The following is a 15,438-nucleotide window of genomic DNA, read 5'->3' as shown; positions in this document are numbered from 1 at the left end:
CCAGCCAGAAACCTTCATTACGGGTCTAGCCTAGAAATTGTTTTAAATTTCTGTTGAGTTCCAGTTCAAAAGCCATTAATTGATCCCCTAATCCATCAAAAAAGCTGTTTAAACCCATCCTTTCAGGCTTCCTAATGTTACACAACGTTACATGATATAGAAGCGTGAAGGGAAGGAGTTGCCCAGATGGGCTTTAGCTCCCGCAGGTGAGCTCTAGCATTTGCCAATGTTATTTAGTTGAACTCAATGATCCCAATAAGTTCTTACTGAGAAAATGAGGACTATAAAGGAAAACAGATGATTACACAGTTTGTCTTGTTGCAAAGGTTTTCTAGCATGCTGTATTAGCTTGTGATAAAACAGATTAAAAAAACCCAAAACCAAAACCCAACAAACAAAACAATTATTAGCTCAGCTCCTTAATTTAGTGTTAAATCACAAAAGGTGTTATCACAGGTTAAAAATAAGGTGCTCCTGAAAATTCTTGTTTAATGCTGTACAAGAGACCAGAAGCTGGCAGTGGTCTGAGGCAAGGATCAAGAGTTAACAAGTTGGCATTATGTGGAATTCTTAAGGCGGGGGGGGGGAAGGAGTTAATAGAGAAATAAAAAGTTCAGAGTTCAGAGGGTGGGCTGGTCTGAGGTGCTGGAAGTGCTCTGCTGCCATTGTGCTGGCTTACGGCAGTTGAGAAATGCTCCAGGAACTTTGAAATACTAATTGGGCTGGCTCTCTAATTTCATTTTTTTTTATTTTCCCTCCTCCTGTCAGGCTTGTCTCAGTGTTGATGAAGTAAATCTAAAGGCAGTTTGAGTTTCTGTAATACGTACATGACTTTCTCTTGCTTAAACATGTTTCAGGTTTGTTTCCTGTTAAAACATTTTGGTTAAAGACCTGTTCTTCTTTCCCTGAGAAAGCTAATTAGGGCTTTCTGTTTTTTTGGGGTTTTTTTCCTGCCTGACATTCTTTCTGTAAATACAGTGCCGTGGCTTTGAGCTCAGAGTTGGGCCTCACTGGGAAGACTTGAAACCTTTATTTTACAAGTATTTAAATGCTTATAGGAGTTAAACCATGTATAGGACAGATACTGGAATCAAGGCCATGGATATTAATGGAAGAATTTCTTTTAAGGAAACTTTCAATCTTTAATTTCAGATTTCTTGCATGTGCCAAAAAAGGAGAAAAACAGAGATACTTTTTTTATCACTTCTTTTTATTTTATCACTTACTTTCTTAAGAAGAAACCTCTTACTGGAGCATTTAACTATCCTCTGATAAACACATGAGCATTTAGGTCTCAAGCTTAGCTTGCACTCGGCATCCCCATGGATATCCCTGCATTTTTAAGGGTACAACCCCTTACTGGTATAGACTGGAAAAAATGTTATTATCTAGGAAAATGGGTTACTAGGAGGCCAGTGGTTTATTCAAGAGGTGGTAAGGCAGTTCTCACTCTATGGAGAGGTACCTTAAGGGGCCGGTGATGCTTTATAAAACAGCAGTGTAGTTAGCATGACAAATGCTCTAAATTTTGCAGCATTTATAATTCATTGAACCCGAGTCTTTATCCCCATTTGCCAAATCTTATAAAAGAGACATATGTGGCTTGCTGGTGTATGAGTGTTCCCAGCAGTAGTTTCTCAGCCTAGCATTGCTGTTTTCTGGAGTGCAGACTTTCTCAGCCTTTGATGCCAAACTGGAACCTCGATGCCTTAACTTATAACCCTTTCTTTCCCCCTGCAAACACAAGACCCTCGTAATTGTTAGCTTTGCTGCCTGGTTATCTTAATCTTGGCAGGTCATACAGCTGTATTTCTACAGCTCGCATTTCTGTTTGGGTTTTCTCCATTACATTTTTATGTTGGATTTCAGCTCTGGTATTCTGCTGGAGAGAAGAAGATGTAGGAAGAGTTAATATAGTCTGGTCAGGTCTTCCAGCTAGGAATTAATTTCTGTATTTTGCTTTAACTTTTTGTGGCCTGGAGGAGCTATGTCTTAGAAATATGTTCAAAAACTTACATCATGCTTAGGTTTCAGTGAAATCTACTAAATTAGCCTTAATCGTTGGGTATTGCCTTTCAAAATACAGAATTCTGTCCAGAGTCCCTTTCTCTTGGGAGAAAATCTGAAAAAAAAAGAAGCTAAAATTTGTAAGCCTAAGCCCAAATCTGGGCTATTACACTAGTCGCTTAACCTTTTTTGTTCATATGCAACTACAAAGGTGGGATAGAAATATTTATTACTTATTTTAAAGACATTCTGGAAATTCTTTGACCAGTATATGCAGAGCTTTGAAGCTATAATTTATGAAGATGGCGACAAATTGTTTTTCTCTCCATCAGAAGGATCCCCTTCTGATCTGAAGCAACAGAGTCTTGCTTCCAACAGCTTGCTAGAGCTCAGCCATTGAATTTAATCTTCCAAACAAGTCCAGAAGAAGCAGTGGGGTCAGTCTAAAGCTGGTAAAGACACATTGAACCTGCTTGCTTTACTGCTTTTCTTTTTTGTAATTTTAATCCAAATATTATTCCTTTGCATGTGCTACCACACCATTGTAAAGCTGTAGGAATTGTTGATTTTCCTCATGTTGTTCTTGGACTGGTTTTCTCTGATGAAATGGAGTTGCTAAAATGCGTTGATAAAATACAAATCAGCTATACCACGATTATGTACAACATTTGCCAAAGTGCTTTGTCAGGGGGCTTTGTCTAATGGTACCGATGAACCTGGGAATGTATTGCTACCTTATACATGGCTGGCTAAAAGCAGGAGGCTTGTAATTATTTGGTTTTTTCGCATGTGTCATAAGTGAGCACTTATGCACTTTGCCTGCTTTGTGCAGTGCTTTCAATCTAAACAGACAGAAATAATTCAAAGGGCAAAGCACACGGATGAGTTGATTTGTGTTAAAGAGGAGAATTTGAGAGGAAGAGCATTGTTAGAGGACGGGGAAGGACAGGTTGATTGAAGCAAGAAGAATTGTGGTAAGGCCAGGTGGAATTAGCTGTGAAGGAAATGGGCTGAAATACATAAAGACAAAGATGTGGACCGTGGGAAGGGTGTGGAGAGAGGTGCCAATGAAGAGGAGGTCAAGCAAAATGAAAGCTCTGCATGACTGGGCACTCAAGGAAGGACTAAAGAAATATGATCTGAATGTTGGAAAAAGGACTTGCAATATTTTGAATGAGATTAGAGACGAAGGAAAAAAAAATACACAGTAGGCAAGAGATGCTAAAGTAAGAGGCAGCTTCACATCCTTCAAAGCTCTGATTTGTTCTCCTTCCCCATATTGTGTGGAAGCCTGCGTGGGAATGGTTGTGCAGACTCACAAGTGGAAATCAGGTATGACAGCAGGGCCGAGCCTCAGCACTGAGTGGTTGGTGCAGTTGTAACTGGTGACTAAGACCAAGAAATGGCCTCGTAGGAAGAAGGTTTTGCCATATTGAATGTGTTATTGGCCAGAAGTTGAGAGTCAGCTCTAAGGCAGTGTCAGCTGAAAATTATACAAAAGTCATATAAGCAGTAGCAGTTTAATATGTCTAATGAATATAAGTTGCCTGTGCTAAAATTGGAAACCTTTTGACCAGTATTTTCAATCATTCGATTTTTGGGTGCCTACAAGATTCCACTTGAGAGATTATAATCGCAACACCTTATAAAATCAGGCCCTTCCAAGGAGTCTCAATCTGGATGCTCAAAAATGTGCATCCTCAAAATCTTCTCACCAGAAACACCCCACATAAGAAGTAAAATTACGAGTTTGTGTCCATGGTCTCCTCCAGGCTTTTTTTCTCCTCTTCCCATTCTGACACATGGAAATAGGAAAAATGCTGCACTTCTTAGATCCCGTTCAGGATCAGGACAAACCCACAAGTTAGTCTACCTGACCCACTTTCACCAGTCCCTTTTCTGAAGACTGACATGATAACATTCAGTACTAGTTATTCTGACGGAGAACTTTTTTTTAAAATTCCTTAATCCTAGAGAGTCTGAAGAGTATTAATTACTAACATCCTGCTTTGACTTTCTGATTTTATTTACCCAGATATTTTTTAGGAAGGTATAAGTACCCACAGCCTAACTATATGTATTTTAAAGAACTAATCTAATTAATTCTTTATTATAATTCACTTGGATATCTTTTCTTTTTCCTAGGACAGTTACTTTTCATTAATAACCCCATATATCCAGTGCTCCCAAACCAAGTTATTGTTTTTCTCAGATGCATTTACGTGACTATATATTTTCATGTTGAAACCTGATATCAGGCTGCAAGTAGCACCAAAAAGGAGTATAAAAATCAATAAATAAACACAGGTCAATAAAAGACCCTTGAAAAAAAAATATCTCAAGCTTACCCAAATTCTAGGATTCTGATTAATTCCTTTGTCTTAGCTCAGATCCATCCTTGTTTATACATACTTTGGGATTAAAAGATCTGGTGGTCTTTTCAGGCATTGTGCTTTAATGTAGCTTCAAACAACACCCCAGCCAGAACATGGGGGATTTGGGGGGAGGTTTTGTTACAGATCGGTGCTGGGGCACAACAGACCTGATGCCTGCAGCTCTCTGCCAGGGCTTGATTAAAAAAAAACCAGCAGTCGTGTTCAGTGGAAGATGTAGGTAGAGATGTTTGGTGGGAAGCCCTTAGCACTCCCCTGCCTCTGCTTCCTGTTGCAGTGAAGTTTGTTGAATTTGCAGGGGGCAGAGCATCTCAGAAGAAAATGCCAGAGTCGGGGGGGGCTACATAGGAATGTAGAGTCTTCATTTAGAAAACATTGACTTTTTTTTTTTTTGGTGATGTATACACGCATATTGATTTTGATGGGGTAATACAAGGGATGAAGCTATCCTGTTAAGTTTAGATGCAAGCACTGATAAGCTGTGACATAAATTTAGCAAGGAATATTCCACAAAATAAGGCAAAAAAAGACGGATTAAACTACTATAATAACAGGAGAAGCGAAAAAAATATTTGTTGAATAAAGCCTTTGCTAGCAAAGCTGGGAAAATACCAAAACCAACCGAAAAAACAGGAAAAGAACTGTTTTTACAACAGGCGTATTATTGCAGTATGGTTCATGTACCGTATTCTCTGTTGAAAATTCCTCTGTCTGGTTTACTTAGTATAAATGGATTTAGGCTGTGAGGATAATTCATCTGGGCAAAAGCTGGCACTAGCACAATAAGAAGAAAAATGGGCAAGCCATAAACGGTTCCATTTTAATTATTATATCCCTTGACACAGGACAATTTTTAAATCGTGGCCAATGTCAGGCTGGGATAAAATTGTATCAGGGTTATGTTTCCATAAGTGTTAACTTGCAAAACTGCCAATCTATCTGCTGAATAACAGTCTCTGATGCTGTTTGTCTTTTTTTTTTTCCTTTTTTTCTTACAGACGCACTATGAAAATGGAGAGTATATTATACGACAAGGTGCTCGAGGGGACACTTTCTTTATAATCAGCAAAGGAAAGGTCAGTTGACACTCTTTGAAGGCAAATGAGATGATGACAACAATGGTGATGATATGCTCCCGAAATGCAGTGCCAGCCAGCGCTTTCTCTCTCCCCTCCCTGAGGCACAAATGCTGCAAGACTTGATGTTAATTAAACTTCTGGGTGCTGTATCGGTAGGGAAGAGTGGCCTGAAGGGGAAAAAATAGATCTCGTGCTGTTTTACACGTGTGCTCACAGTGAATACTTTGGGGTTGAAAACAGTTGTTGAGTCTTTGAGTAAATGACCAAAAAGCTCTTTTTTTTTTTTTTTTTTGTTAACAGTATATCCTACAATACTTAATGTTTTCTATGCTAAGTACCCCTCTTATGAGGCTGATGTCCAGTCTTCATTCTCATAGCTATCACTTCTCAGCTTCTCCAAATTAAATAATAGGAAACTGGAGAAGTCTGAGCTCTCTACTTGGGGAGGAAAAAAGGTCTAAGTTTCTGTTCCACTGCTCACAGGGAAAATATGCTTTTTGACCTCTTTTCTCATAGATTCCTGTTGGGATTTTATAGAACAAGTTTTTTCCTTCCATCAACTTTTTTTTTAATTATTTTTTTAGCTGGCCTAGTACTATGACACTTGAGAAATATTTGGCTTCTTTCCACGTAGCAGGATGGAGATACTCAAGGGAATACGCAGTGATTTCCCACTGCAGATGAGATGTGATACACGGAAAATAAACCACAAATGGATAAATATGCTTGAAAGTAGGCCAGCACCAGTCTCCTGGCTCGTGGGTCTGATGTTTACACCCAGGCACATATTAACATTGGCCTTGCATAATTAAAGGTAGCAAAAACCCCATGGCGCCCATAGAGGAAGAGTGTGGGTGTTGTACACTCCATTGGGTTGTCTCCCAAGGCAGCTGTTAGCTTTTGGGTACTAAAACTAGATTTTCACAGTCATCTTTCACTCTCTGTCTCTGGGAGTTAGATCTTCATCAGAAATAAAAATGGTCTTTTTCAGATGAATAAGACAGTTACGGACAAGTTTCTGAAACAAAGAGAATCATGGACTGCAGAAATCCCAGTTTGATGGTATTCCCTCATGCCCCTTTGCTTTCCTCAATTCAGAAGTAGTATTTCCTCTTCTCCCAGAATAAGGACAACCATGATACACACTTCAAATTTATTTTTTTTCTAATGAGCAGAAATAATGGGAGGGTGTGCCTCCCCCATTGAGTGTTTGAAGCCCTCCTTGCCATGTTGGCCAGCCTGTTGGCAAATGATGCTTTTTCCCGACTTGGTCAGGTGGATCCCATCCCTTCCCAGCACTCCTCAGTCTCCAGAGAGAGTCCCTTGGTTGTAAAAACTAAATCCCTGTTGACACCAGCTGGGCAAACAGTTGTTGACCTGCCCTCACACCTTGCCTGCAGGATGCAGGATGAAACCACCCATGCCCATGGCCTCTAGTCCTGCTTGAGATGCTCCCTGGCTTTATCTCTGGCCGTTGCTACTTTATCTTACTATGACAGCTGATGGCCAGAAAAAGGGAGCCAAAATAAAACAATGCACATAGGCTTGCTGAAAAATTCCCAGACCGTCAGCTGGATCCTGGTGGCTTGACAGAAATTTCCACAGGGGCAGTTAAATTCTGCCCAGTTTTCTCTTCCAAGTGTACTGATTTGCAAAAGAGGTATCAGTGACTGATAGAAGACAGATGGAATTGGAGAGTGTTTAATTTTAATGCCTATATTGGGGCATAATTGCTACACAGCAAATGTAATAACTAACCCATGCTAAGGATACAGCCCAGTATAGGAGGAATAGAACCTCAGCAGTGAAACATGGAATAAATGGATATGAAATATAGGATAAACATATCAATGTATGCTGCCTGAGACTTTCTGAAGCAGGGGCACGTAATGTCCCATGTGCCATGCTAAAACCCAACCCAGGCAGCTTAATAAGCCAGAAAAAATGCTGGCTGCAGCTCATGTACCTGAGATCTCCCATGTACTTTCTGCATTCAGCAGCATCACATGAGTATTTGCAACAAGAGCTACTTACTAAAACTCTGCCTTGCCTTTTATGTCAGAGTGGCTGTAGTGACAGTCATGGGAACAGAGAAGACTTTTTTTACATTTCTGAGCCCAGCACTTCTCTCAGAAATGCTTAGAAAGACTTCTGGTCTGTTTTCTTTCAGCCCTTGCTCCATGAATAGTTCTTTTAGGAGCAAAATCCTTTTCTTTTTCTCCATGAACTCCATTCTCTGCACTTGATCCCACTCCTGAGCTTGTTTATTATTTTAGCATGTTTTCTCAAGTCCAAGTGAATAGAAATCAAAAGTGTATTTAAAACACCCTGCCTCTAGAAATCTGTTGAATAATACATCAGATGAAAACAGCTCAGTCCCTTCTGCTTGCTAAGTGCTTCTGCTCCATGCCTTTACCTGGAGACAATGTGTGCCATGCTGTGCCACTGTACACCATTTTCTCTTTAAAACGAATGGCCTGGCACCAATTTAATGCCAGATCATGTGGGTTCTTAATTGGTGCCGTGGCTGTTCAGATGGCTCATCACTTTGAACCACACAGAAATCACATTCCTGCAATCCCTTAGCACTCGCTCCTTAGGATCAGTGGACGTCACCAAGAAAGAGCTTAAATCTGCATTAACTTTGTCTGAGGGGTTTTTTCATCAGCTACAAATGTTCCAGGCTTATCCATTACACATTTCTTTACCCTCTGATCTTTGATGAGTCACTGCAGATGTTAAATGTAGTGTGATGTAGATGGAGCACTCATTAATGACTCAAACCCACTGGTTTTACTATCCATGAAAGAGATGGGAGAAGGTGCAGACCACAGTTGTAAATTTAATAGTGCAATTAAACTGGAATGTCTCTAAATCCAAAAGGATGTGTCTGATGTCCCAGATTTTGGCTTTGTGAATTTGCATATAGAAAAGCTCTGCTAAAAGCCAAATATCCTGAAAAGGAGAAGCAGATGAGAGATTTTCCCATGTATGTGAGGTAACTCCAGAGAGTTGTTCATCCAAATTAAATTTTGGGCAACTCGGGCTTTGGAAATGCCTGTCCCTCTCCACTGACCATAGGCAGAGACTGGACAACTAGATTTATAGATGGTTAACATTGGGAGAGGTGATCCCTACCATGCACTGATAGCAGGAGGTTGTAGTTCACCTGCCTTCTCATACTGTAAGAGGTATGAGTTACCTCTGATAACAGCTGAAATGGAAGAAATGTTTCTTGTAGAGGGCCGTTACATCAAGAGCATTCATCTTTCATGGAGCCCTTTGCATCCTTGGTATGTCTATGTCATGCCATCCTCAGCACCCGGCAGAGGCTTTGTCATTACATGGCAGCTGAGATTTATACCCTGTACCAGCACGGGAAATCAGAGCCAAGGGTGTTCTGATGATCAGTTACTATTTTTCTTCTGAATTCATTACGGAAAATAAAAAAGACCCCCCTGCAATAGGAAATCATTGCTCATAGATGCGAAGTCATCTTCCTATTCTTGCAGTGCCAGCTTCTTCAGCTTGGCTTGCGCTGGGTTGTACTACCAATGCTTTTACAAGTGGGTAGAAAGTCTGCTCTCCATCAGCAGTAATTGCTTTTCTCTTTCACTGCAAAATTAAGGTGGTATTTTCCTTTTAACTTGAATCAAAATACATGATTTTTGCTCCAGCTGCAGTTATCCCTTCACTGAATCTGACAGAGAGTAAAAAGGAGAGGAGGCATCTTTCATTTTGTAATGCTCCAAGCTGTTTCAATTATGTCTAAATGCAGATTATTTTTGTTATTCCTTTCCTTACGTGAACTTAGCAACACAGGAAAGAAGCTAACAGAAGCATTGCCATGTCTGAAACACAGACAATATTTAGAACCTCTTTCTGCTGCTGACTCCATATGGGCAATGACTGTGCTTGTGCAGCCAGCTCCCTGTTTAGAGTTAAAAACCTTCAAAAAACCACAAGTATTGCATTTTTGCAAGAGTAGTAGGTACCTTAGTGGAAAGTAACTGCTCATTTTCCTGCACAGTTGGTTGGTGATGCTGAGGGAAGAGTGCAAGACTCTGGAGAATTACATGGTTCCCAGAGGATATAGGGACTGGAGCTTCTCCTGAGAGATCTGGGAGATGACAAACCCCTCTCTGAACAAACACGTTTTATTTGTTAATGAAAGTTTCTAAATACTGGGCGGAATTGGCTTTTCAACAGGTGAATGTTACCCGTGAAGACTCCCCCAGTGAAGATCCGGTCTTTCTCCGTACTCTAGAGAAGGGAGATTGGTTTGGAGAAAAAGCCCTTCAAGGGTAAGTGCTCCTGATGATGTAGCTCTTACGTTGAGATAAGTTTTCAAGGACTTTTGCAGCCTTCAGAGGGCTCTTGCATTTTGGAAAGTGATTGGGAGTGGGTTTATGCTTTTGCAGTCAGGTATTGTCACTTGGTCTTGCGTGTTACAAGGAGGCTTAATGGGGAAACAATGTTTGTTCTGCAGTTGAGTGGTCAAATGCAGATCTTCCCATGTTTGTAGACTTCATAAAATAGTTTGTCTTTGCACCATCTTCCCTGACCATGCATTTGAAGGTCAAAAGGGCATAATCATGGTCTTGATGGGGTACATTGCTGGGGGCAGGGCGATGGTGGTGGTTTTAAAATTGTCTTATTGTGTAGATATGATTTTGGTGGAGGTGGGACTTGTATGTGAGTGGCCTGTTACATATAAAAATTTTCCTTTGGGGATGAACTAGAAGAGAGAGAAGCTGTAAATCCATATTCAACAGATGATTATTATAAAACTATGCTTTATTTCCAAAGGGAGGATAAGAGTAGGAATAGTAAAACATGTGCTTCAGGCAGGAATTTGGAGTGCCCATTCATCTTAATGGACAGACAGTCATCCCATCCTGGGTGCTTTTCTGTGCATAATAGCTATTAGGCTGCTTTTTCAGCTATTAATTAATTAATTGATATTTGATGCTGTGATAACACGCTCAATCCTTGCTAAATCATCCTTCTTCCAAAAAGAAGGCAGCAGAACATTGGAAGGCCAAATTTCTTGTTAGTTCTTGACAGACAGGGAGATGTATCCAGCACAAAGCTTGAGTCTTGCCCCATCACATCTATACCTCTTAATATAAATAATATGGTTATTAAATAAAGATCCATATTTTGGTTACATTTTAAATACTACGATGGAGATAAATCTATAGCTATAAATCTAAATCTATAATTTTAGATTTCCCCCCACAAACACATAAGGTAGAAACATATTTTTTTTCTTATTGTTTAGAGCCTCACAGAAACTTAACTCTCGGAGTTGGTATGTTTTTAAAATAGCACCGACTATATGGTGGCAGCCACTCTAATAGTGAGAGCAGGCAATAGCATGCCAAACAAAATCTTCTTTTGAAGAAGACTCGATACAGGAAATAAAAGCAATTTCCTACCTTGCATCCCTAAAGAGTTCTAGTGACATGCAACACCACCATGATGAGAATTTCTCAGCACTTCAAACACAGTATTTTGGCTAACTGGCTTAGTCTGAGATTAGTTAATTTACAGTAAACACTTGTCTACATATATTTAAATATTCAATCCATAATAACTTGGATCTTCTGAAACTAAACAGAAACTTAATAATTGAGAGTATGTTCTCAACATGCGAGGAAAGCATAATATCAATACTTTTTTTTGCTAGGGTGATGGCATATCTGGAGTACCATACCTCCAGTTTGCTAATAATCTCAGTAGTTCTGTAGCTAGATTTAATTACATAGTCTGAAAATATTGTAATGTAAAGCATCCAGCAGGTCAATAAATTTCTAATAAATTAGTATCTTTCAGGACTGTGTAGGGCATCGCTGTTCAGCAGCTTGGGAAGCCTTTAGGGTGTTACTGCTGTAAAATACAGTTATGGCTGAGAGCTCAAGATAAAATAAGATTTTGTGTATTTTCTTTACTTTTTTATCTTTGACCAATTTTTCAAAACAGGTTCTTGCTTAGCAATACTTAATTACATGCTGTTAAATCATGTTGTGATTTCATATGTATAAGACGTAGTAACAACTAAGACATTTCTTTCTGACAATATAAAATAATAGTTGCAGCATCCGTTCACTGTAGTGCTGCACAGCAGAAGGACAGATAAAAAAATCTCTTCTAGTCTCTCACAGAAGTATGTATGCTTATGTAGGCATTGGGTGATGATATACAATATTCTGTTTCTAATGCTCACACCAGATGGCACACATTATTTCGCCATATCCCATTGCACACCAGCAGGAACAAAACAAGTCGTGAAATGATCAGCCACGTCATCTTACAGTAATACTTTTACCTTCCTGGCTAATTGGCGCAGAGATCGCAGATGTATAATTTACAGTATAGCAATACAAAATTTACAGTGTACTAACAATCCGTTATTTTTTGGTAATGTTTTCTTAATTGGAAATAAACATTTTATAAGGTTGTTACAATAATCATTTCTATCAACAGGGAAATAATGCATTCAAATAAGCAAAGGAAAATTACTGAATGCAACTTTGTGGCTCATGTACAAAAACTAAATAATTACAGTATGCTTCCTTGGTGGCATTACACAGCCGAATCCTTGCACAAGAGCATCTGTCTGAACCACACTCCATCCTCTTCAAGAAATGATGGTTTTGGAGCAGCCATCCGTCCTTCTCATTGGATGGAAAACATGGTTTAGTTCGCGGTGGACAGTCTTTACAGAAAACAATGGGGGAAGAAAAGAGGACAGAAAAGCCTATCTTTAGCAATGTAAGAGAAGGCTCTTTCTCCTTCACAAATTGTTTCCCATAGGCCTACTCAAAAGAGGAACGGTCTGAACCGTTGCCTCCTTCACTGTTACATTACACATTACATCACATACTGCATTGAGACAGAGCTGTCGTTTTGAGTGCTGTGAGTTTTACCTGGTTTGGGGATCCAGGAGGTGCTACAGACCATAGGGAAAAGGAGGGGCAGCACAATGCAGAGGGCTGATGTTTTGGAGAGGCAGCGATGGAGACCACCTGGGTGAGAAGGAGAAGGATTTTGAAAGAAATATTCATAGCGTGGGCCATAACACTTTGACCAAACTGGCCAGCTCTTGAGGTTCCGTAGCCAGGATTCTCTGGCATGTCTGCTGGCTTTTAGAAGAGGGGATCCCTAAACACTCAGCAGCCTCAGGTCTCCTGAGTTGTAGCAAGAGAGGCAGAATTTGGGAGAGAATTTAGGCCAGGCTAAAGCTGAGACAGGGCTTGCCCTGGCCTCCACAATGCATGTATGTCTATTTTATGTATCGATGTATAAATATAAATGCTGGGAGTACGTTGTACTGAAAGAAAGTAATGGAAATATGGATGCCATGCTTTGATTTAAACTTACACAAATTATCAAATGGTCTTAGCAAAGATGTTTTCCATGCAGTAAGATGAAAATGGCACTTTGTCTTTGAGAGGAGCATTTTTAACGCAGTTACCAGAAGAGCTAATTCAGTGTGGCTGGGGTGGACGCTGGCAAAGCAAAACAGGATTATGGAAACACAGTTTTATTTTGAAAGGAGCTTAGTTTGCTCATTTGTCCATGTGAGCTGTCTTTCAAAATAATGAAATTACTTGGTTTTCACTTAGAGTTTATCATCTTCAATTGTGTTGATTTATAAATCCACGTGGGCATATGTTTGCGATGTAATTAAGCCAAAGCGAAACACACATTCACTTGACTGCCAGCAAAACCATAGCAGGGGGAGAGCCAGTTTGAGGAGACAAGGCTTCTTGGCAATTGGTATGAATTATTTTGGGACACTGTGTATGGAAAAGGTTTGGGAATTTGGGAGGCCTTCCTGCCTTTGGTGTCATGGCGGGCTGGGTTGTGGATGAAATCGCTGGAGGAAGCTCCTGCTTGGCACAGAAAGCCCCAGTCAAAGGGTGTCCTCCCTTTGTCCTTCTCATTTGTAAAGAATAAAATACCAATATATTCATTTATTTATTTTATTATTTTTTCAAAATGTGTTTGTGATGCATAAGGTGAAGAAGAAATTGTGGTCTTTGGGTCATGCAGGAGGTTCTCTGACATAGTGAGAATTATAGAGATACTTGAGATACTGTAACAGATTTATATATAAATCTTTTTGTTACTTTCATGATGATTTGAAAATGAGGGTGGTAGAACCTGCTCTCGTGGGTAAGAACACATCTTCCTTCCAAGAAATTTTGTACTATTTCCCTTTCATATCTCTGCCTCTGGAGGCTCCCGTGCAGTTATTTTCTCCATGTTACAGAAACTCTCTCTCCTCTAACTCCCCAAAATGTCTGAGGTATGTTTTGTGCACTGAAAATTTGCAGGAGCAGTAGAACAGTATATATCTGTATGGATAGGAGTGTCAAAAGATAATTGCCTTGCTGACCATCCAAAAACTTTATACTGTATTTCCAGCTTAAAATAGTATGAATTGCTGTGATAGATGTCATCAGACATCAGAAAAAAGTAGTAATGCACGGGGAAGTATTAGAGCCTCTTTAAATCGTAATTGAGATAGCAATGTCAGAGCGTTATTTATTCATAAATTAATGTAGGAACTGAATATAATCCCGAAAACATTTTTAAAAGTCCAGTAGCTGATGGCTGAGATGAGAATGAGACATCAATAAAAAGGACATTAGAGTACTGGCAATTCTATCAATTTGTTTCTTTTTCTAATATGTGGTTGTTTTCTCTTGCTGCAGCCAGGGTTATGAGTCAGACTCCAGGATTAATAGGATTTATTAAATATCTATAAATGCTGCAAGAGGTGCTGGGATCCCGTTTATGCTGCTCTTCTCCCTCCTTTAATTCAGAGTTTGCTTCTGTGCAGTTGCAGTGACACTACTGTTAAACTCAGCTTTACATTACTCCTTTTCCCTACAAAAATAAAAATCCAGTTTTTCATTAAAAACCTAATTGTCAAAACCTGGAAACCTGTTTGAGTGCCCCACCTTGCTGCCCTGCTATTTTCTTTCTTGCCCTTTCTATCTTATTTCTTACCTGTTTCATTTCTTTTTCCCCAGAAATTCTTTTCCCCTGTTGCTCACTAATAACTTTTGAAGGACTACAGGGATTTATTTGCTTGGTTCAAATGCTGGGGGAATAAGACCAGTTCTCAGCAGTTAGAAAATAGCTATTTCGGTAAATGGTAAAATGGATTTGCATGCTGGCATCTTCAAATATTTTTGGTTTTGCAAGACCCACACACAGTGCCCTATACACTTCACAGCCACCTTGACTGTCCTGGAAAGGAAAAGTGCAAGCTGGAGTGGTGTTTATTTTATTCTATTTAAAATTTATTTTATTTTGTAAAATGGATACTCCTGTTCAGACTGATCTGCAGTAAAACAAGGTATTTTTCACACTCCCTTACTATCAAACATTGCCCATTCTTCCTTTTTTTTTTACATGTACAAATTTCTGCTTATTGCAAATCACCTTTTGGGAGGTATCAAACATGTTTTAAATTCCTAAATGCCCTGTCATTTCTCTCAGCCCTTACTATGCAGGAATGGTTTGTATCTAGAAAAACTTTTTCAGTGTCCTTGACTGAAATTCTCAGGAAACATAAGAGTTGTATTTCATCTTCATCGGACACCTTCCTCACAATACCATGCTTCCAATAAAACCTTACCATCTGCTGACCTAATTAACCTAATTGTCTTGAATTTTCTTGGGAAAAGGGAGTGGGATGGAAGATTTGAAAAGTTTATTACTGTATGACTTAGAGGTGGTCATATAAGTATGTATGTGGCAGACATCTCTGGGTGGCTTTGTAAGATATATTTGTTTAAAATATATTAAATAAATATGTAAAAGATACGTATATCTTCTAGGATAATATAGTTTAATTTCTGTTTCTGCAGGGAGAAGTACTAGTCTGTCTGTTGCAATCAGTGTGCTTGGGCAAGAGGCATCCAGCCACCGAAGAGTGT

The 15,438-nt window shown here is 39.4% G+C and overlaps 1 protein-coding gene across 2 annotated transcripts in view; it reads left to right on the top strand.

Moving 5' to 3' along the window:
• Positions 1-15,438, top strand: part of PRKG1 (protein kinase cGMP-dependent 1) — a 509,003-nt gene that overhangs the window by 375,920 nt on the left and 117,645 nt on the right. For both annotated transcript variants that reach the window (XM_037400740.1, XM_037400739.1), the window contains exons 6-7: positions 5,399-5,476; positions 9,689-9,783. In XM_037400740.1, the coding sequence (XP_037256637.1) occupies positions 5,399-5,476; positions 9,689-9,783 (173 nt within the window). The remainder of the gene's footprint in view (positions 1-5,398; positions 5,477-9,688; positions 9,784-15,438) is intronic.

The sequence above is a fragment of the Falco rusticolus genome, chromosome 9 (assembly GCF_015220075.1).
Source record: "Falco rusticolus isolate bFalRus1 chromosome 9, bFalRus1.pri, whole genome shotgun sequence".
Classification (NCBI taxonomy): Eukaryota; Metazoa; Chordata; class Aves; order Falconiformes; family Falconidae; genus Falco; species Falco rusticolus.
The sequence above is the reverse complement of the archived record's forward strand: the minus strand, read 5'-3'. Positions and strand labels throughout refer to the sequence as shown.